The sequence below is a fragment of the Lycium barbarum genome, chromosome 6, assembly GCF_019175385.1.
Source record: "Lycium barbarum isolate Lr01 chromosome 6, ASM1917538v2, whole genome shotgun sequence".
Lineage (NCBI taxonomy): Eukaryota > Viridiplantae > Streptophyta > Magnoliopsida > Solanales > Solanaceae > Lycium > Lycium barbarum.
This window is the reverse complement of record NC_083342.1, coordinates 40,099,988-40,123,035: the sequence shown is the minus strand read 5'-3', so window position 1 is coordinate 40,123,035 and position 23,048 is coordinate 40,099,988. Positions and strand designations below refer to the sequence as shown.

Genomic DNA, 23,048 nt, shown 5'->3' with positions numbered 1-23,048 from the left:
TTGCTCATTTAATACTCTTTTATCAATTTTAGATACAAATTGTAGGAAAAATCATATTTAATCGAAACATAAATACTTTATATACATTTGCCTCTCGGCCATCAAAATAATATACATACATATGAAAACCTCTTGTGAGACCATCTAACCCACACTGCGGATCTATGAGCCTCTACTAACATAATGAATACATGGACGGAACAAGACTCCGTCTTGCCCAAAATATGCATATATGAATGTACATCAAAAGAATAGCCATAAGCACCTCCGAACAATGGAGTGCTATCCAACAGCTGACAGCTACTGAGGACCTGGGCCAAGCTCTCCTCCCTGTCTACCTGTGGGCATCAACACAGCGTCCGAAGAAAGGACGTCAGTACGAATATTGTACCGAGTATGAGAGGCGTACATAATGAAAGGAAACATCAGTAATATGAGGATAACATCAATATGAGACAACTGAATCTGACTGATAATCATACATGAAGTAATGCATGCTATCTTACTCATCATCATAACATGTATGCATCATATGCAAGCTGCCCGTCCATGTCGGAACGGTGTGATAATCAATTATATTAGCCCGCGTCCAGGCCTCCCGCGTCCGGGATACCATCTCATGCCGCCCACTAGTGGTGTTTGCCCACGCCCGTAGGTCGTGGTGTATCCGTATCGCCGCCCGCCGAAGCGGAGTCTGCCCGGCCAACTAGGCCCAGTGTGAAATGCTCATGACATGCTCAATGTAAATGCTCATAGTAATATGCTTATCATAAAATAATTATCTTATCATAATGCGTATATTTGACTCATGATCAACTTTACTCTATCGGGGTGACGTAAGGTCGTGATCCCCCGATTACATTATGGAACCGTCATGGACATTCTGCCTCACCTTGAAAGGACTAGTACATAAGGTGAGTGTAGGCAAGGAATAACATCATCATCATTCTAGTGTCATCATATCGTATAACTTATCTCATATAGACATTCATAGGCATAAGCTTTTAACTTCTTAGAATGCAAGAACTCATGAAAGGAATAGGGATTCAAGTTAAAAGATTCATGCCATTAGAAAGAAGGACTAGCCTCACATACCTTGGTCGTTTAGCTAAGATATCGCTCACTTGTTCTCCGTCGATATCACGACGTTACCTTCATAAGAGAATTCGTATCAACATTAGTAACTGACTATAAGAACGTGTCGCTAATTCTAGGAGAAGTCGGACAATGCTTCCTTCGCTCATACTACGTTTCTCATGTTCTATATCAACTCCCAATATTCATAATATTATTCGCAATATCATAATCGACAATCGTCATTTACGTGCGTTTGGCAAAATCCACAATTTTCCTCCAATTTTCCCTTATTTCTACTTCTAGCTCATCCTTGCATTTTCATGCATTTAATGCTTGTTTCATGATATAAACATCATTTATAACGTATTAGTACTCACAAAACTTCAATATTCATTGTTCGATTCCACTATCATTCATTTATGTCACTATTCACTCAATAATGACCCATTTCTCTGTTCTTCTACATTTCAAGTGTCTAAGCTTTCCAATACTTCAAACAATATGGAATAATCATGAAACTTACCTTGGAGGATGGTTGAACAATCCTTAAGTTGAAATACTTCAATTAGCCAAAACCCTAGTTCCACCTTCTTGGGAATTTCTTGACTTAGAAGATCCTTTGATGTGTTCTTACACTTATTCTCATGAATTTGGTGTTGATAATCTTAGGTTTCCTTGGATTTTCTTGCTATTCTTAGAGTTGAAGTGTTGAAGAACACTCTAGAGTTTTCTTGAAGTGTTGGATGAAAAATGACGTGAAATGGGCTTAAGTTCCCTTTTAATAATTCAAAATCTGATCTTTAATGAAAACTTGTCGGGATGAACAGTGGTCGTAAACCACCATATACGAACCGTATTTTGATTTACAGTCCGTCCACTGTGGTCGTATTTAACCATTTCAAAGACAGAAAGTTTTGGCTGATGGACATGGTAGTTTACGACCTGGTTTACGGTCCGTAAACCAGTTTACGGGCCGTAAACTGGGTCATATTTAACCATATTCAACACTTGGCAGAACTTGAGATTTTTGGCTAGCTGAGGGACGATTGCACTATACGGCCCGTAAATCACTTTACGGGCCGTATAGTGCCATATACGACCACTGGACAGAAAATTTTCCGCGACTTTCTTATTTCCAAAAAATTTTAATTAGCCATTCCCGACTTAATAAAACATCATTCACTCAACTTTTCATCATTCCACTAATCATACAAGTACGGAGAAATTTCCGAGGTGTAACACCAATGACCTCCAATAAGTCAGAATATTTATATGTGAGCTTAACATCTTTGGTTCCTTGCAAATATCTCGAAACCCTTTTACCATCTTTCCAATGATCAAGACCAGGGTTACTTTAATATCTACCAGCATTCCTACTGCGAAGGAAATATCAGGTCTAGTGGAGACCTGTGCGTACATAAGGCCCCCAACAAGTGAAGCATGAGGAATGCCTTTCGTTTTCTCTTGTTTGAATTTTGTGACATTGATTCAATGAGAATATGTCACCTTTAATGATGAGTGCTGCTATAGGTGAACAGTTTTCATTCCAAATCATTCTAGAATTCTTTCGATGCAGGCCCTTTGAGATAGTCCAAGTAATCTTTGAGATCTATTTGTGTGAATCTCTATGCCAATGACATAGGAGGCTTCACCCATATCCTTCATTTAAAAATTCTAAATAAGAAATTGTTTCGTCTCATGCAACAATCCCAAATCACTACTAGCAAGTAAAATATCATCCTCATATGGGACTAGGAAAGTATATTTGCTCCCCATTATCTCAAGGTATATACACTGATCATTGATGTTCTCCGTAAATCCAAATGAAGAAACAACATTATGAAATTTAATATACCATTGGCGGAAAGCCTGTTTTAGTCCATAAATGGATTTATTCAACTTGCAAACAAGGTGACTTTTATCCTTATCAGAAAAACCTTCAGTCTGAAGCATGTATACCTCATCTTCAAGATCTCCATTCAAGAAAGTCGTTTTCACATCCATTTGATGTGACTCTAAATCAACATGAGCAACTAATGCCATGATTATTCTTAATGAATCCTTCTTTGAAATTAGAGAAATGGTTTCATGGTAGTCAATGCCTTCTTTTTGAGTAAAACCCTTGGCTACAATCCTGGCTTTATATCATTCAATATTACCATATGAGTCTCTTTTGGTTTTATAAACCCATTTGGATTCTATAGTAGAGACTCCTTCTGGTAATTTAACAAGATTCCAGACTTTATTCTTAGCATAGATTCCAACTCTTCTTTCATGGCATCATAACAAAGTGTGGAGTTCTCTCCACTCATGGCTTGTGAAAAGGAGCATGGACCATCTTTTAATCCAATATCATGGTCAGACTCTTGAAGATATACAACATAGTCGCTAGAAATTTCTAGTTTGCGAACTATTGAGGATTTTCTTACTCCCACTGGTTCAGACACTATTTCAATGGGTTCAGGTAAAACGGGTTGATCTTTATGTGGCTCCTCAGGTAGTGGTGGCTCTTGAACTTGTTGCTCCTCGGACAATTCATGACAATTTATCTGAACAACATTCAAGTTCCAAATGTATAAAGGTACCACAGGTGGTTCCCTTATTTCTTTCAATTCCAGCACTTGAGTCGAACCATTCCCACTTACTTCATATTCCTCAAGAAATTTAGCATTTATAGCCTCAATAGTTTTAGGGGAATGAGAAGGACAATAAAACCTAAATCCTTTAAAGTTAACCGCATAGCTTATAAAGAAACTGCTAATTTTATTGATCCAACTTTTTCAAATGTGGGTTATAAACCCTCACCTCAATTGGACATTTCCAAATGTGTAAATAGCTTAAATTAGGTTTCCGCCCTTTTCACAATTCAAAAGGCGTCTTAGGGACAACCTTAGATGGAACCCCATTTAAAATATACACAACGGTTTTAAAGACTTCACTCTAGGATAAAGGTAAAATTGATCTGTTAATCATGCTTCTTACCATGTCCGGTTCCTTCATTCTGCCACACCATTTTATTGTGGTGTTCCTGGCATTGTATTGTGAGCAATTATACCTTCACTCTCATGGAACTCAGCAAATGGACCCTTAACTTGTCCCTTATCTGTGTACCTACCATATTATTCTTCACCCATGTCACACCTTACAATTTTGATTTGAGCTCCTGTTTGTTTCTCTACTTCTGTTTTGAAATTTTTAAAAGCATCAGGTGCTTCTGATTTGTTAAACAGAAAATAGAGATACATGTATCTTGAATAGTCATCAATAAATGAGATAAAATGTAACGACCTGTTTGGTTGTTTACACATTTTACCCTTTTACCACCCTTTCCTTAGCTTCGTTAGAGTGTATTTGACTCGTGAGGATGGGAAGCACGGTTCCCGAGGTATTCGGGTGAGTCTTGGTTGGTTTTGAGGAATTTAGAAACTTCTAAATTGAATAAGTGAAAAAGTATTGACCAATAGTGTTAAGCCGATCGTTCTCGTCGTAGTAGAACCTATGGTTTCATAGTCGGGTATGCCCTTGGAATTGAGACTCGTGTCCGAGTTTTGGAGAGAGAAAGTGATTTACCCCGTGTACAAAGATACCAGTAGGTATTCCTGGCAATTTACAGAGTTAGAAGTTGAACGAATCGAACAGACGCGATCTGAGCTGAATATGAGAAATCTGCAGACACCAGTCACCATCAATGGGCCGTCGACATAGTTGATGGACCGTCGCTGTGCGGTGTCGATAGGGTTCCTCAACTGGAAATCTGTAGGCATAGGTCGACGGGCAAGTCGACGGGTCGTCGACCCATCCGTCGAACCGTACCGCTAGAGCTTTTTAATTTCCAAGTATAAATATGTGGTTCACGACCTTATTTCTTATTTTCCTCCTTTCCAAATCAGAGAAACCCTAATATTTTCTCTCTCAATATTTTCCATCATTGTTAGTGGAGATTTGGTAAGGTCCAGAGCCCCGTGGACCCAAGCTTGTAAAGAAGAAGGTTGATTGTAGGGTTTCTTCAAGGTTGTAAAGCTTAGGAAGTTGGAGTCGAAGTGATTCTTGGAATCCTAGGCCCCTCAAGGTATGTGAATGATTTCTACCCTTGTATTTGAGTTAATTATCAAGAGTTTTAGTGATTTTAAGTAAAGAGAGGGTATTTATGGAAGTGGTAAGTTGATGAAGGGCAAGGTAGTGATTTGAGGCTATTTTGAGAGATGATTGGAGATAAATTTGAGTATATATTTATATATAAGTGTTGTTATTGTTGTTGTAGTTGATGTTGGATTGAATGGGAAGTTGAAGGGTTGTTCAGCTTATAAAGGAAATGTTGCCCATAATTTGTTAAGCTCTATTCGTATTTAAAATAATTAGTAAGCGAGGTAAATAGTCTGATTAAGGCTTACGTTATCTTGATTGTAGACTTACAAGTTCGAGAGGCAGAAGTTGGACGATTGGGTATACTTCAAGGTATGTTAAGGCTGTCCTTTTCTTCTTTTGGCATGATTTTACGATATGAACCGACAAATGAGTAAGCGAGCTTTCATATTACTCTACTCTTAGAAGCATTAGGAGTACTTCAGTCTTTGATGTTCATGTACCCCGTTTATGATTGCTCCTTCTGTTCATGGGTCCAGTTTTATGTATACAGTTATTCAAGCATTACATTCATTCATATATAAATATATTGACCCGTGACCAGAAGACGTTATATACGCAAGTATTATATGTATATGGGGTATGAAAAATAGGTAGGCGTTATACACGCATTACCACCTAATCAGCTTGTGCCCCTTTATGATGATATATGGATCGGGCTGTACGTTCCTCGACTTTATTATTATATGATATATGGATCGGGCCGTACGTTCCTCGGCATTATCATTATTATTATTATTATTATATGATATATGGATCAGGCCGTACGTTCCTCGGCATTACTATTATATGGGATATGGATCGGGCTGAACGTTCCTCAGCACTATGACCTACATTTATGTACATGAGCATGATTACCATTGAGAGCATGCATATTATGCGCCGACAGAGGCATTGTTAGTTATACAGATTTATGCAGATACATACATATACTAGTTCATACGAGTACATGCAGACAATATTTCAGCTTATGAGTTCAGATTTTATTCATGATTCTTATATACATGATTGTTCTTACGCCTTTCATACTCAGTACATTATCCGTACTGACTCCCCGTTGCTCGGGGGGCTGTGTTCATGCCCGCAGGTTCAGGTAGACCGACAGGTGTTCCAGCTTAGTAGGACTTCTATCCAGCAGTGGTCAGGGCGCTCAATTGATCCGGAGTTGTAGTCTATTTTGGTATGCTAGCCCTTTTGAGATGTATATGCATATGGATATGACGGGGCCCTGTCCAGTCCTTTCTACAGCTTCATTCCAGTAGAGGTTTGTAGACAGTTGTATGTATTAGTCAGATGATGTAGCCTTGTCGGCTCCCATTTTTTTGTGTACAATATATGTAGCGGCCTAGTTGGCTTGCACTGTTTTTCAGTATATATATGTATGTACAATTTGTACAGAGTTTATGTCACACCCCAGTTCTGATAGGGTATGATGGGCACCCGACCCTTTACTTAGAGCCGAGCGAACCTGCTGTTTCTCGTTACATTTATAATCTCAATGGACTCTTAATTCACAAAATGAAATGCATAATGAATGCTTTTCAAAATCATTCTTCTCATCTTTCTCAAATCAAGTAAAATCTGTAATCATATGAAATTTGTAACATAATGCATAATGATACATCGGCTTGCAGAGCCGCTTGCCAGACTGACATGCTATATACGTGACTCTGTCTGCAAAGTCTCTAACATAAATCAATATACTATAACATAGATACCCTGACTCGACAACACTCCGGAAGGAAATGGAGCTCGCCAATCCAGCTAGGACATCCTCTAGCAATATCCTCTACTCATCTCTATACACCTGCGTGACATGAAACGCAGCGTCCACAAGAAGGGACGTCAGTACGAGCAATGTACTAAGTATGTAAGGCATGAATAGTAACATAGTAAGGGATGTAAAGTACGAATAATAACAGAATGGAAATATAGAGCATATCGTAATATAAAAGAATAACCTGTACATATGAGTGCCTCTTAGGGTGGATGCCATGCATACTTAGATTTCTTTGAAAAAACATTTCTTGTTCATATATATAGAAAATAGAACATATCATGTTGCCGAGGCGTCGGCTCCGATCAGGTGGTTACGCGTCTATAATGCTCTGGCCCTTTTCCCCATATAATACCAACTGATCAGGTGGTTACGCGTCTATAGCACTCTCGCCCTCTTTCCCATATACATATACATTTATCATGTTCATGTATCAGGTGCATATATCATGTCCATGTATCATATACATATATCATATAAGCAGCATGCAGGAGAGCCCAAGGAAAGTTATATCTTTATCGGAGTGACGTAAGGTCGGTAACCTCCGATTATATTATGGAATGATCATCATCGCTTTGTCTCACCTTGAAGGAACAATTATTATAAGGTGAGACTACCAGTGAAGAATAACGTGAAGAGAAAACATAGAATAAGATCATAAATCTCATAAGAGGTCAATTCATATACTTTGGAATCTTTAAAAATAGTCATCATCCATGAATAAAATTGAGAAATCAAGAAATAGCTCAACATTCGTATATCGTCATTGAAATCGTAAAGTTGGAACCTTTAAACACGGAATCATCATCATAATAATCATCGTAGGAAAATATTCTCATCTTTGACCTCATCATTATCATTGTGAAAACAGGTTCATCGTTGCTATCATAAGAGCTCACAGAGCCATAAATCTCTGATTTAGGAAATACGAACATTTTGGAAAACATTTATGAATTATAAGGAAAGGGGTCATGCCTTGGAGTCATAAACATCTAACGTTTGAAAACAAGGAAGGTATGGAAACATTTTATGAAATCATAACGTAGGAATCATGCCTTTGAAAGAAAGGGACTGTCACGACCCAGCTAGGGCCGCGACGGGTACCCGGAGCTAGTTACCGAGCACCGCTCACTCTACTACTTATCTTGCCCATCTAATATTCTTTTATCAATTTACATGCCAGTTGTAGGAAAATCATAATTAAACAAACATAAATACTTTATATACAATTGCCTTTCGGCCATCAAAATAATATACATGCATATGAAAACGTCTTGTGAGACCATCTAACCCACACTGCGTATCTACGAGCCTCTACTAACATACTGTATATTCATGGACGGAACAAGGCTCCGTCGTGCCCAAAAATATACATATATACCAAAAGGATAATCCTAAGCACCTCCGGACAATGGAGTACTTTCAACCAGCTGACTGCTACTGAAGATCTGGGCCAAGCTCTCCTCCCTGTCTACCTGTGGGCATGAACACAGCGTCCGAAGAAAGGACGTCAGTACGAATGTTGTACTGAGTATGAGAAGCATAAATAAGGAAGGAAAACATCAACAACATAGTAATAACATCAACAGGAAATATCTGGATCTATCTGATAATCATAAAGGAAATCATGCGTGCCATCTTACTCATACTCATCCTCATAACATGTATGCATCATATGCAAGCTGCCTGTCCATGTCGGAACGGTGTGATAATCAATAATATTAGCCCGCGTCCAGGCCTCCCGCGTCCGGGGTACCATCTCATGCCGCCCACTAGTGGTGTCTGTCCATGCCCGAAGGTCATGGTGTATCCGTATAGCTGCCCGCCTTGGCGGTGACTGCCCGGCCAACTAGGCACGGTGTGAAATGCTCATGATCAACTTTACTCTATCGGGGTGACGTAAGGTCGTGATCCCCCGATTCCATTATGGAACAACTATTTATACTCTGCCTCACCTTGAAGGAACTAGTACATGAGGTGAGTGTAAGCGATAATTAACATCATCATTATACTAGCATCATCATATCGTATAACTTATCTCATATGGACATTCATAAGTGTAGGCTTTTAACTTCTTAGAAAGTGAGAGCTCATGAAGGGAATAGGAAGTTACATCAAAGATTCATGCCATTAGAAAGAAAGACTAGCCTCACATACCTTGGTCGCTTAGCTAAGATGTCGCTCACTTATTCTTCGTCGATATCACGTCGTTACCTTCATAAGAGAATCCGTATCACCATTAATAAACTAACTACAAGAACGTATCGCAAATTCTAGGAAAAGTCGTACAACGCTTCCATCGTTCGTACCATTTTTCTCATGTTTCATATCGCTCCCAACATTTATAATTCTACTGTCAAAATCGTACTCAACATTCGTCATTTACATACAATTGGCAAAATTCACCCTTTTCCTCAAATTTTCCCCTTATTTCTACTTCTAGCTTATCCTTGCGTTTTCATACATTAATTGCTTGTTTCATGATATAAACATCATTTATAACGTATTTGTATTCATGACACTTCAATGTTCATAGTTCAATTCTACTATCATTCATTTATGTCACTATTCACTCAACAATGACCCATTTCTATGTCCTTCTACATTTCAAGTGTCTATGCTTTCCAACACCTCAAACAACACGGAATAATCATGAAACTTACCTTGGATAGTGGTTGAACAACCCTTGAGTTGAAATTCTTCACTTAGCCAAAACCCTAGTTCCACCTTCTTGGGAATTTCTTGACTTAGATGATGCCTTGATGTGTTCTTGCACTTGGTTTCATAGATTTTGTGTTGTTGGACTTGATATCCCCTTTGATTCTCTTGGGTTCTTGTGGATGGAGTGTTTGGAAAGTTCTGGAGGTTTCCTGAGTTGCATGAATGATGAATGAAATAAAATGAGGCCAAATGTTCCTTTTAATAACTCAAAGATAATGTTTAATGAATTTCTGTCAGGATGAACAGTGACCGTAATGTGCAGTTTACGGACCGTATTTTGATTTACGGTCCGTCCCAGTGAACGTATTTAAGCATTCTCTCAAAAGCAGAGAGTTTGGCTGGTGGACAGGGCAGTTTACGACCTGGTTTACGGTCCGTAAACCAGTTTACGAGCCGTAAACTGGGTCGTATTTAACCATATTCAACAATTTCCAGAAAGTTGAGATTTTTGGCAGGTTGAAGGATGAGTGCACTATACGGTCCGTAAACCACTATACGGTCCGTATAGCGCCATATACGACCACTGGCAGTGAATTTCTCTGCAACTTTATTATTTTTCCGAGATTTCATAACTAGCCATTCCCGACTTAGTGAAACACCATACACTCATCATACCAGTACGGGAAAACTTCCGAGGTGTAACATTCTTCCCCCCTTTTGGAACATTCGTCCTCGAATGTTCGACACTCGGGGATTCTAGAAAATTTTTGCCAGAGTTTCCTTTGTAATTTGGCAATACCATATTTACCACAACGACCCATAATATCATCGCCTCACAGGGCTATGTCACAATATCAACACATTTATGGCCACACTCGACCAAAAACATAAAATTAAACATTCATACCTCATATTGTCGACGTCTCATCTTGAATCTCTTCTGGGGATTGGAACAAATGGGGGTACATAGATTTCATCTTCTCCTCCGCTTCCCAAGTCATTTCTTCCCGATTATCGTTCCGCCACAGAACTTTGACTGAAGCAACCTTTTTATTCCGAAGCCTTCGCACTTGTCTATCCAAAATAGCAATGGGCACTTCTTCGTATGTCAACTTCTCTGTCACTTGTACATCATCAATCGGAACAATCCTCGTGGGGTCTCCAATACACTTGCGGAGCATCGAAACATGGAATACTGGGTGTACAGATTCGAGCTCTGAAGGCAAGTCCAACTCATAGGCTACTCTTCCCACCTTGCGGATGATTCGATAAGGTCCAATGTATCTTGGGCTCAATTTCCCCTTTTTGCCGAACCTCATTACTCCCTTCATTGGTGAAACTTTCAAGAATACCCAATCATTAGCTTGAAATTCTAAATCCCGTCGGCGGTTGTCCGCATAAGACTTTTGGCGACTTTGAGCTGTTAATAGTCGGTCTTGAATCACTTTAACCTTTTCATCCGCTTATTGGATTAAGTCGGGGCCTATCAATTGTACTTCTACGGTTTCAAACCATCCAATTGGAGATCTGCATTTTCTTCCATATAAGGCTTCATACGGGGCCATTTGAATGCTGGAATGATAGCTGTTATTATAGGCAAATTCAATAAGAGGCAAATGCTCATCCCAACTACCACCGAAGTCCAGCACACATGCTCGTAGCATATCTTCTAAGGTCTGAATAGTGCGCTCGGCTTGCCCGTCGGTCTGTGGGTGGAACGCTGTGCTGAGCTTAACTCGAGTACCTAGACCTTCTTGAAAGGACTTCCAGAACTTGGCTGTGAACTGCGCCCCTCTATCCGTGATAATGGCCAAAGGAATACCATGAAGTCGTACAATCTCCTTGAGATACAATTTAGCATAGTCTTCCGCTGAATATGTAGTCCTGACGGGGAGAAAATGAGCTACTTTTGTGAGCCTGTCCACGATCGCCCATATAGAATCATACTTCCCTCGCGTACGGGGTAATCCTACCATAAAATCCATATTAATTTCTTCCCATTTCCACGTAGGAATTTCCATTGCTTGCAATAAACCTCCTGGTTTTTGATGTTCGGCTTTCACTTGCTGATAATTTGGACATTGGGCTACAAACCCTGCTAGGTCTCGCTTCATGCCATCCCACCAATATAGCAACTTAAGGTCGTGGTACATCTTGGTTGCACCTGGATGAATAGAATACCGGGAATAATGTGCTTCCTCTAAAATCCGTTGGCGTAAGTTTGCCACATCCGGTACGCATAACCTGCCCCGATATCTAAGGACCCCTTCTATGGAAACTTCGAATGGAGACTTTTCTTTTTCGTGAGCTAGATCTCGATAATGGCTTAACTGAGGATCTTCATATTGTCGTTCCTTCACTTCTAGATTCAATGATGAAACTGTGGGGTTATTAACGCTAATACCTGCATCTCCTGAATCAATTGGTCGTACGCCAAGACTTGATAACCGATGGACCTCACGAACCATTTCTCGCTTTTCCGAAGGAACTCCACATAAACTACCCATCGATCAGCCGCTAAGTGCATCTGCCACTACATTCGCCTTTCCTGGGTGATATAGAATGTTCACATCGTAATCCTTCAGTAATTCTAACCATCGCCTTTGCCGCAGGTTCAACTCCTTCTGTTTGAAAATATATTGAAGGCTTTTGTGATCCGTATAGATGTCCACGTGCACACCGTATAAGTAGTGTCTCCATATTTTCAATGCATGAATGACCGCGGCTAATTCAAGATCATGTGTGGGATAATTCTGTTCATGCTTTCGCAACTGTCTTGAGGCATATGCAATGACTTTCCCATGCTGCATCAATACACAGCCTAATCCCACACCGGAGGCATCACAATATACTACGTAGCCATTTGATCCCTCTGGAAGTGTTAGCACTGGTGCTGAGGTCAACCTGTTTTTCAACTCTTGAAAACTACGCTCATAGGCATCATTCCACTGGAATTTAGCCAACTTCTGAGTTAACTTCGTCAATGGGGCTGAAATAGATGAGAAGCCCTCTACAAATCTCCTGTAATACCCTGCTAACCCAAGAAAACTACGAACTTCCGTAGGTGTCGTAGGCCTTGGCCAAGTCTTCACAGCTTCTATTTTCTGAGTGTCGACTCGGATACCATCATCTGAAATAACATGACCTAGAAATGCCACCGAGTTTAGCCAAAACTCGCACTTCGAAAACTTTGCATACAATTCCCGATCTCGAAGAACGCCAAGAACAATTCTTAGATGATCTGCATGTTCTGACTCTGTGCGAGAATATACCAGGATATCGTCGATAAACACTATCACAAAAAGATCCAAGAACGGCCTGAACACATTATTCATTTAATTCATGAACACCGCCGGGGCGTTCGTCAACCCAAACGACATTACTCGGAACTCGTAATGGCCGTACCTCGTTCTGAAGGCTGTCTTGGGAATGTCTTCTTCTCTGATCCTCACTTGATGATAACCCGATCTTAGGTCTATCTTAGAAAACCACTTAGCACCTTGTAATTGATCGAACAAGTTGTCGATTCTGGGAAGGGGATATCTGTTCTTTACAGTCACCCTGTTCAACTGTCTATAATCGATACACATTCGTAGCGACCCATCTTTCTTTCGCACGAACAAGACCGGTGCTCCCCACGGTGATGAACTGGGTCTAATAAAACCCTTCTCGAGTAAGTCTTTCAACTGTGCCTTTAGCTCTTTCAAATCTGCCGGAGCCATTCGATAGGGAGGAATAGAAATAGGCTCGGTGTCCGGCAATATATCGATGGCAAAATCAATTTCCCTTTCTGGAGGAAGACCTGGTAACTCGTCGGGAAACACATCTGGGAATTCATTCACTACCGGAACCGACTGGAAAGTTGGCACTTCCGTTTCCGTATCCTGAACCCGAACTAGATGACAAACATAACGCTTGGCTATCATCTTTCTCGCCTTAAGGTAGGAAATAAACCTACCCTTTGGGGAAAATGTATTACCCTTCCACTCGAGTACGGGCTCTCCCGGAAATTTGAATCGAACTACCTTTGTCCGGCAACACACATTAGCATAGCATGACGCCAACCAGTCCATACCCATAATTACGTCAAAATCTATCATCTCAAGTTCAATCAAATCAGCCTTTGTCTGACGATCACGTATAATGACTACACAGTTCTTATATACTTGCCTCGCTATTACAGGATCACCAACCGAAGTGAATACTTCGAAAGGTTTAATTGGCTCGGGTCTCACCCCAACACAATCAGCAATATACAGAGTAATATATGAGACGGTAGAACCTGGATCAATCAGAGCATATACGTCACGGGAAAATATAGTCAGGGTACCTGTGACAAAATCTGGGGAAGACTCGAGATCCTGTCGCCCAGCTAAAGCATACACACGGGGCTGAACAGCACCTGAAGTAGATGCTCCCCCTCTACCTCTGCCTCTACCTGCTGTAGTCTGGGGAGTCTGTGCTGTCGGGCGTGCTGAAGAAGAACCCGCTGCTGAACCTGTAGGCTGAGTCCCAGCTCTATCCCTCGCTGAGGGGCAGTTTCTCATCATGTGACCAACTTGCCCGCAAGCATAACAAGCATCCGAACCCTGACGACACCGTCCGGAATGTAATTTGCCACACTGGCTACACCGCGGTACTGGAGGTCTCCTCTGACTAACATCTCCCTGATACTGAGAACTTGGGGCCCTCGAACTCTGACCCTGCCCTGACTGGAAAGAGCAATCGAACCTTCCGTCTGAGAATCTGGGAGGCGCACTAGTCGCGGACTGACCTAAGTGCCTGGGATGTGTCTGTCTCGATCCCTCTCTATACTCACTGTTCTCTCCCATAGATCTAGCCCTCTTACCTTGTCTTCTGTCACCATCACGATTACTTCTTTGATGTCGTTGTCGTTCCTCGAGATTCTGAGCATGGGCCTGTATCTGAGAAATATCCATCCCGTCTTGCAAGGAGGCCGTCAAACAATCTCTGTACAAATGTGGCCCCAGACCACTCACAAATCTATAGATTCTGTCTCCCATGTCTGCCACCATAGTCGGAGCATATCGAGCCAGTGAGTTGAATTGCATACTATACTCTCGGGCACTCATACCCCTTTGCTTTAAATTCAGGAACTTGTCCGCTCTAGCTCGGCGGACTTCGGGTGGCAAGTAGTGACGAATAAAGGCATCTACAAACTCTTGCCACACGGGAGGTGGAACATTTTCTCCTCTTGTTATCACCCAATTCTTATACCATAACACCGCCACATCGCGGAGTCTATAGGAAGCCAACTCCACGGATTCGGTCTCGCAAGCATGGATAATCTCTAAAGTCCTCAACATCTCATCGAAAAAATTTTGCGGATCTTCATCTGGCTTCGACCCAAAGAATTCTGGAGGATTTAAGGCCATAAAGTCACGGGCTCTCGTGCTAGCTGAACGATCCCTTGGACCCGCATCCTGTTGTTGTGCCTGAGCGGCAACCAATTGTGTCAATAAATGGATGGCCTCGGACACTTGTTGACCCGAAACACCCGGTGGAGGAATCGGAGCTGAGGCTCCTCCCTGCTCTCCTACATTGGGCGCGGCCTCACTTTACGATTCGCTTTCCTCTACATTTGCCGGAGGCTCTCTTTCGGCCTGCCTCTTTGTCGTAGCTTTGCCCTTCTGGGCAGCTGTAGCTTTTCCCTTTGGCGGCATTTTCTGAAACCATAACGCACTTTTAGGAATAACATAATCCTAAGCATGGCTCTATCGCACGATTTCATGAGAAGAAGGATGGTCATTTTCCTAAATGCCCTGTAGCCTCTTGTTTATTAGCGTGGCGCGCAACACACCATAAAAAAGAATCTACTAGACATGGCTCGCAGACACTTCCTAGGACGAACTGCTTTGATACCACTTCTGTCACGACCCAGCTAGGGCCGCGACGGGTACCCGGAGCTAGTTACCGAGCACCGCTCACTCTACTACTTATCTTGCCCATCTAATATTCTTTTATCAATTTACATGCCAATTGTAGGAAAATCATAATTAAACAAACATAAATACTTTATATACAATTGCCTTTCAGCCATCAAAATAATATACATGCATATGAAAACGTCTTGTGAGACCATCTAACCCACACTGCGTATCTACGAGCCTCTACTAACATACTGTATATTCATGGACGGAACAAGGCTCCGTCGTGCCCAAAAATATACATATATACCAAAAGGATAATCCTAAGCACCTCCGGACAATGGAGTACTTTCAACCAGCTGACTGCTACTGAGGATCTGGGCCAAGCTCTCCTCCCTGTCTACCTGTGGGCATGAACACAGTGTCCGAAGAAAGGACGTCAGTACGAATGTTGTACTGAGTATGAGAAGCATAAACAAGGAAGGAAAACATCAACAACATAGTAATAACATCAACAGGAAATATCTGGATCTGTCTGATAATCCTAAAGGAAATCATGCGTGCCATCTTACTCATACTCATCCTCATAACATGTATGCATCATATGCAAGCTCCCCGTCCATGTCGGAACGGTGTGATAATCAATAATATTAGCCCGCGTCCAGGCCTCCCGCGTCCGGGGTACCATCTCATGCCGCCCACTAGTGGTGTCTGTCCATGCCCGAAGGTCATGGTGTATCCGTATAGCTGCCCGCCTTGGCGGTGACTGCCCGGCCAACTAGGCACGGTGTGAAATGCTCATGATCAACTTTACTCTATCGGGGTGACGTAAGGTCGTGATCCCCCGATTCCATTATGGAACAACTATTTATACTCTGCCTCACCTTGAAGGAACTAGTACATGAGGTGAGTGTAAGCGATAATTAACATCATCATTATACTAGCATCATCATATCGTATAACTTATCTCATATGGACATTCATAAGTGTAGGCTTTTAACTTCTTAGAAAGTGAGAGCTCATGAAGGGAATAGGAAGTTACATCAAAGATTCATGCCATTAGAAAGAAAGACTAGCCTCACATACCTTGGTCGCTTAGCTAAGATGTCGCTCACTTATTCTTCGTCGATATCACGTCGTTACCTTCATAAGAGAATCCGTATCACCATTAATAAACTAACTACAAGAACGTATCGCAAATTCTAGGAAAAGTCGTACAACGCTTCCATCGTTCGTACCATTTTTCTCATGTTTCATATCGCTCCCAACATTTATAATTCTACTGTCAAAATCGTACTCAACATTCGTCATTTACATACAATTGGCAAAATTCACCCTTTTCCTCAAATTTTCCCCTTATTTCTACTTCTAGCTTATCCTTGCGTTTTCATACATTAATTGCTTGTTTCATGATATAAACATCATTTATAACGTATTTGTATTCATGACACTTCAATGTTCATAGTTCAATTCTACTATCATTCATTTATGTCACTATTCACTCAACAATGACCCATTTCTATGTCCTTCTACATTTCAAGTGTCTATGCTTTCCAACACCTCAAACAACACGGAATAATCATGAAACTTACCTTGGATAGTGGTTGAACAACCCTTGAGTTGAAATTCTTTACTTAGCCAAAACCCTAGTTCCACCTTCTTGGGAATTTCTTGACTTAGATGATGCCTTGATGTGTTCTTGCACTTGGTTTCATAGATTTTGTGTTGTTGGACTTGATATCCCCTTTGATTCTCTTGGGTTCTTGTGGATGGAGTGTTTGGAAAGTTCTGGAGGTTTCCTGAGTTGCATGAATGATGAATGAAATAAAATGAGGCCAAATGTTCCTTTTAATAACTCAAAGATAATGTTTAATGAATTTCTGTCGGGATGAACAGTGACCGTAATGTGCAGTTTACGGACCGTATTTTGATTTACGGTCCGTCCCAGTGAACGTATTTAAGCATTCTCTCAAAAGCAGAGAGTTTGGCTGGTGGACAGGGCAGTTTACGACTTGGTTTACGGTCCGTAAACCAGTTTACGGGCCGTAAACTGGGTCGTATTTAACCATATTCAACAATTTCCAGAAAGTTGAGATTTTTGGCAGGTTGAAGGACGAGTGCACTATACGGTCCGTAAACCACTATACGGTCCGGATAGCGCCATATACGACCACTGGCAGTGAATTTCTCTGCAACTTTATTATTTTTCCGAGATTTCATAATTAGCCATTCCCGACTTAGTGAAACACCATACACTCATCATACCAGTACGGGAAAACTTCCGAGGTATAACAGGGACGAGCCTTAACATACCTGTTCGACCTCCTATTAGCTACGCTTATTCATCCGAGCTCGCAAATCTACATTTAAGAGGAGTTATACTAACGTTAGACTCTTTATTGCACACTTGTTCCAGGTTTCAAATCAAGCTATTCTATACTCTGCCGAAAATCGGGCAGCATCTCCCCTGTTTATATGCCTAGCCCAAAATTACAATTCAGCAACCAATCAACAACAACAACAATACCAACATCAACAACACTATTTTCCATACCAATATATTCCATAAACATCCCACACGATGTTTTTCAACATACAACAACAATATACCCTTCCTTTCGTCCCAATCGAGGAGTATAACTTTATCAACACACCAACAACATTAGATACCATCTCTATACATATAAATCAGCCCAGCCACACGGCCACACACATGTTCAAAACAACCCATAACCACAACAACTACGACACAACATTTTATGACCTTTCCTCCATAACTATTTTCACTTCCTAGGCTTGCTAATCCTTCAAATAAACTCAACATAAGAGATGGGATGAAAAACATACCTTATACTTGAAGAAACTCAGCCACATCAACTTTTTCCAACACCAAACTTAAGTAGAAGCAAGAACAATCACCTTTCGTGGGCTAGTTTGGTGTAATCTTGTGAAATTCTTGATTTATCGGACTACAATGTTTGGGGGAGGTGTGAAGAAATTTCTAGGACTCTTTAGAAGGTTGTTTGCTGAAAAAAAGGGGTTGATGGGGGTATTTATACCCCTCCTAGGTCGGTTTCACCAACTTACTCAAGTGGGGCCCGCGGAGCCTTTTGGCGGCTTAGGGTCTTGATCTTAAAATGGCCATAACTTTTGGTACCGATGTTGTGTGAGGGCCCACGACCTACGGTTGGAAAGATCTTTCAATTATCTACAACTTTTATTCTTGGTGTTTTTCCAAATTCCAAACTTCTAATAGCGTTTTGGCCCCTCCAAGTCAGGTCATCCGAAAACGTATCTTTAAATCATCCTTTTGGAGGGCTTATGCCCATATTTGGCTTAAGGGTCCTTCTTAAGATTTGCTCAACTTTCCATGTACTGCTCATATCACCTTTCATATGTTCTTTACAAAATCCCGACATGTGGGCCCCACCTTACCTTATAGGTACGAGGGCTATCATCGAGTAACGTGTTATCTGATTTACTCCATACAATCTCCAAATCTCATATATATATATATATATATATATATATATTCTTGTACTCAGATAATATAATCTTCATCCCTAATCCTTGTATAACTTTGCTCTCCCTTGAGCTCATACTAAGTCGTCTACAGTCTTAGTAACGCGAAATTTTCCAGGGTGTAACATCCTTCCCCCCTTAGGAACATTCGTCCTCGAATGTTAAGTTCTTAGGGATTTCTACGAAAGTTTCGCCAGAGTTTCCCCTGTAATTGTACAACTATCATCCTGTCACAACAACCTAGAACATATAATCGCCCCACTGGGCTGCAACATCAATATCCATACTGGCCACACACGACCAAGAAATCACTTTAGAGAAGCATTACATACCTGAGGGTACTGAGGGCTCTGTTTGCATTTCTTAACTCTTTTATGTCTTCAGTCATCTTCTTTTACTTCTTTGTCCTCCTGTACATGATCAGAAATTAACTAGCATCTCGCTCTTATTCTTTCTCCATTATGGTAGTCTTGATTTGTCGTGCCGTAACTATTCATCGGCCTGTAAGTATTCTCTTTTTCTTGCTCCTTGTTTCCCTGCTAGTGGGCAATTACCTTGCTCATATACGGCGCACTCTTTGCGTTTACCTCTTCGGTACCATCTCGGGCTATTTTTTTTTATACCCGTTGATCCTAGATATACACTGTACCAATTAAAATCATTGTCTAAAATATCGTAGTTCACCTTGGCGGAAAGTGCTCTCTTGAGTTATGTTCCATACTTTCTCCCTATGTCTACCTCATAGTACCCTTATTGTCAATTTATTTCCACGTCTTTCTGTTACCTTCCCGATATGCCAATATGCCTCAAACTCTAGCCCGAGCTAATAAATCTCCTTGTCTGGGGCTTGAAACGTCATAGCTCCTTTCAAGTCTAGTATGTTCTTCCCCCCTTATTAAGAAGGTCCTTATACGCCCATAGCCTTCGAGTAACCGTGGCCTTCGATAATTATCTGTCGTCCTTCACGGTCTTCTTGGGGCCGGGGTTCCGTTATCGTACGGTCTGACTTGTCTATCTTCTTGTTAGTTACAGTCTTGTATCCAACCGGAATACTTATAGGGGTTAGACCTAATTTTGATGCCTACTTTTTCGTCTTTTCACACCTCTGTCTTTCATGACTAACGGTTTTCTGGACCTGCAAGTTAGTGGGGACATCGAGATTCACCACGTCCTTTATGAAGTCTTCGATTATACCTTACTCCTCGTTTTTCTTCCCGACTTTGCTTATAACATATCTAAAACTTCTTTCCCTGAGTTCTTCTTCCATTTATGTCTATATCACCATTTTGTCAATATTTCCATTCCATCCACTACTAGTCCTTTCGCCCATTTAGCTAACTTAATCATAATTCTTCTTAACTACGTGTTTGTGTTGTAGCTATGCATTCGAGTTTTCCGAGTGTCCTACTACTTCTTGCTCTTAGCACGGAATTCTTACAATGTACACTCTCTCCATCCTCGTTTATCGAACCTCTATCTATCTTTATGATGCTACGGTCGGGCGGTCTTCCATGCACGTTCCTTACATTTCATTCCATTTCTTCTATGATCAAATCTCTCGGTCTTCCCATGAATTCTTATTCTATGTCGTTTATTTTCTAATCAATTGTGTCGACTCATCATCCTCGTTCTTTCTTCGATGAGTAATCGGTTTCCTACCGCCAACTCGTTAAAGTATCCTTCTTATTCCCATGGTTAATGATTTCCAGTTACTTTACTCCTAAATGTTGTCCTCTTCCTTCGACCAACCCATTAGTATACCTTCCCTACTTTCATCCTTACCCTTCCTTGGGTTTCTTCCTCCTCGAGTACCTTTCTTCTCTTGTTATTTGTGGTATCGGCTCTGAAGCTCGTGAAATATTCCTTTAAACGTGCAAATCCGTTCTATTCTTAAGTCATCTTTTTGGAAAGCTTTTCCATGTCCGAGGCAACCGTGTTAATTTGCCACACACTTATCCCTTTATATACCTTTCGAGGGCTGAAAATCTCTTAGCATCGTTGCAAGGCTTAATCATTCTTTCTCTTACATCACACTTCTTGTCGTGGTCACTACGCTTTTAGCCCCACTTATCGAATTCTGTTCTCAAACGCTACACATTCCTCTTTTGTTCCATACTACCACACCTTATCCCTTTCACACGCCTACCTTCGAATATTTACCCAAATAGTCTCGCGTTTTGCCCGTCATCTCTCTCGGAGTCTTCGCTCACTCATGTTTCTTACTTTTTTACTTTCTCAACGCTTTGATTTCCTTACCTTCCGCATTTTCACTTTCTTTCTTTTCCAAATGACATTGCATTAGAACTCTCCAAACCTATCCGGTAGTGAAAGTAAATCAGCTTACCTGGTAGCGTTCTTTTGTCACTTACACTTTATTACCCTGTTTGATTAATGCCTTCAAGATACCGCAATGCCGGTTACCGGGATACACATACCGGCTGATACAGCCATAGATGGGATATTATATGCATACATATGTACATTTTCTAACGCCTCTCTTGCAAGGTATTTCCAAGCGCTACTTAAACTCATTCTAATTATAGAGTTGTAATGCACTTTCTTTCTCTTCACCGGTCTAGCCTGCCTCATTCTACGTGACCTCTTAAGGTTTCCAACTACTCCGCACACTCTAATATCCCTTAGTCTACTTTAGCTTATTATTCATGTTTTATGTCTAAATTTATAGGACTTTTGTACACTTCCCAGGGGGTCACCCATCCTAGTATTTCTCTCACCCCAGCACGTTTAACCTTGAAACTCTGATGAAATCCAGTGCGTTAATACTGGTATAATCGTATCCACCTCACTGCATGACCTTCACCACATAATCTAAACCAAGTTGAAGTCTTGACAGATTCCAAAACGTTCTCGTAACGCATCTCCCTCCGAATTGGAAAGTGTCTCTTACTCTTCCGACTACACAATTACTATTTTGGCCTTTTTAATTCTCAATATTCACCTTTCATTTGTGTGTATGACTACTTTCCATCCTAGATTTCCAAATTCCCGATGGCAGCGAACACACCTTTGTCGCCGTTACTTATAAATACTCGGTTATCAGCCTCTTTGGGTTTCCACTCGCCACTCTTATATACTAATCTACAACAGAACTCGTTTGTCGACTTTCCCTGAATCCCCCAATAGACCTTGCTCCTACTAAACCTCGAATGTAACACATTTTAATCCTTCGAACTGCTAATCGTCTTCCTTATAATCATTCTTCCTGCCATACCAAATCCATAACTCATCTAAAGCAACACATCCCACTTATTGTCTATTTACGATATTTCCTTTCCACGCTTCTTCCTGTTAAGTGTACCTAACTAATTGACCTGATTTTGAAAAATTCTGGCAGAGTCTCCTTTACAATTCTTACTATCCAAAACCTGCATGCAGCAAATACCAGCAATGCCTCACAGGGCATATATATGTATATGACATATCCCAGCCACCCAAGGCTCCAATTTTCAGGTAAAAGAACAAAAATATCAAAACTTACCTCACATATCACACCTCGAGATGTACCTGATCCTTTAGCGATCTGCCCCGTTATATCTGCTTGTTTAACTTCACTTTTCGTTCTTTAGCTTTACACCTCAATCATACGTGAAATATTCTTACCATACCCGACATACATCTTTCGTGCCATTTCCTACCTTTGTACCGATTCATTATTATATATATATATATATATATATATATATATATATATATATATATTCTGATAACGTAGCCTCAGCGAAGTGACTTACCTCTGTGACTCCCCATATCATCTCTCACTTTTTTCCGTCGACACTGTGCTTCTTCTGAGATCGAAAGTTAGTATAAAGAATATAATTTCCTATGACTTGCCTCTATCACACGATCTTAGATGTGAAAGAAGAGTAACCACCCTAGATGCCCCGTAGCCTCCCGTTTATAAATGTGGCGCGCTTCACACCATAAACAGGACTCTACTGGACACGACTTTGCAGACAACC

General features: G+C 40.9%; 1 protein-coding gene across 2 annotated transcripts in view; it reads left to right on the top strand.

Annotated features, from left to right (window-relative positions):
• LOC132643760 (LIM domain-containing protein WLIM1-like) overlaps positions 1–6,579 on the top strand; it is a 34,445-nt gene extending 27,866 nt beyond the window's left edge. Inside the window, exon 5 of one of the 2 annotated variants that reach the window (XM_060360299.1) lies at positions 6,308–6,579. In XM_060360299.1, coding sequence (XP_060216282.1) covers positions 6,308–6,391 — 84 coding nt within the window. In that variant the 3' untranslated portion in view covers positions 6,392–6,579. The remainder of the gene's footprint in view (positions 1–6,307) is intronic. The other variant, XM_060360302.1, reaches the window with a different exon arrangement.
• Positions 6,580–23,048: the final 16,469 nt, after the last annotated feature.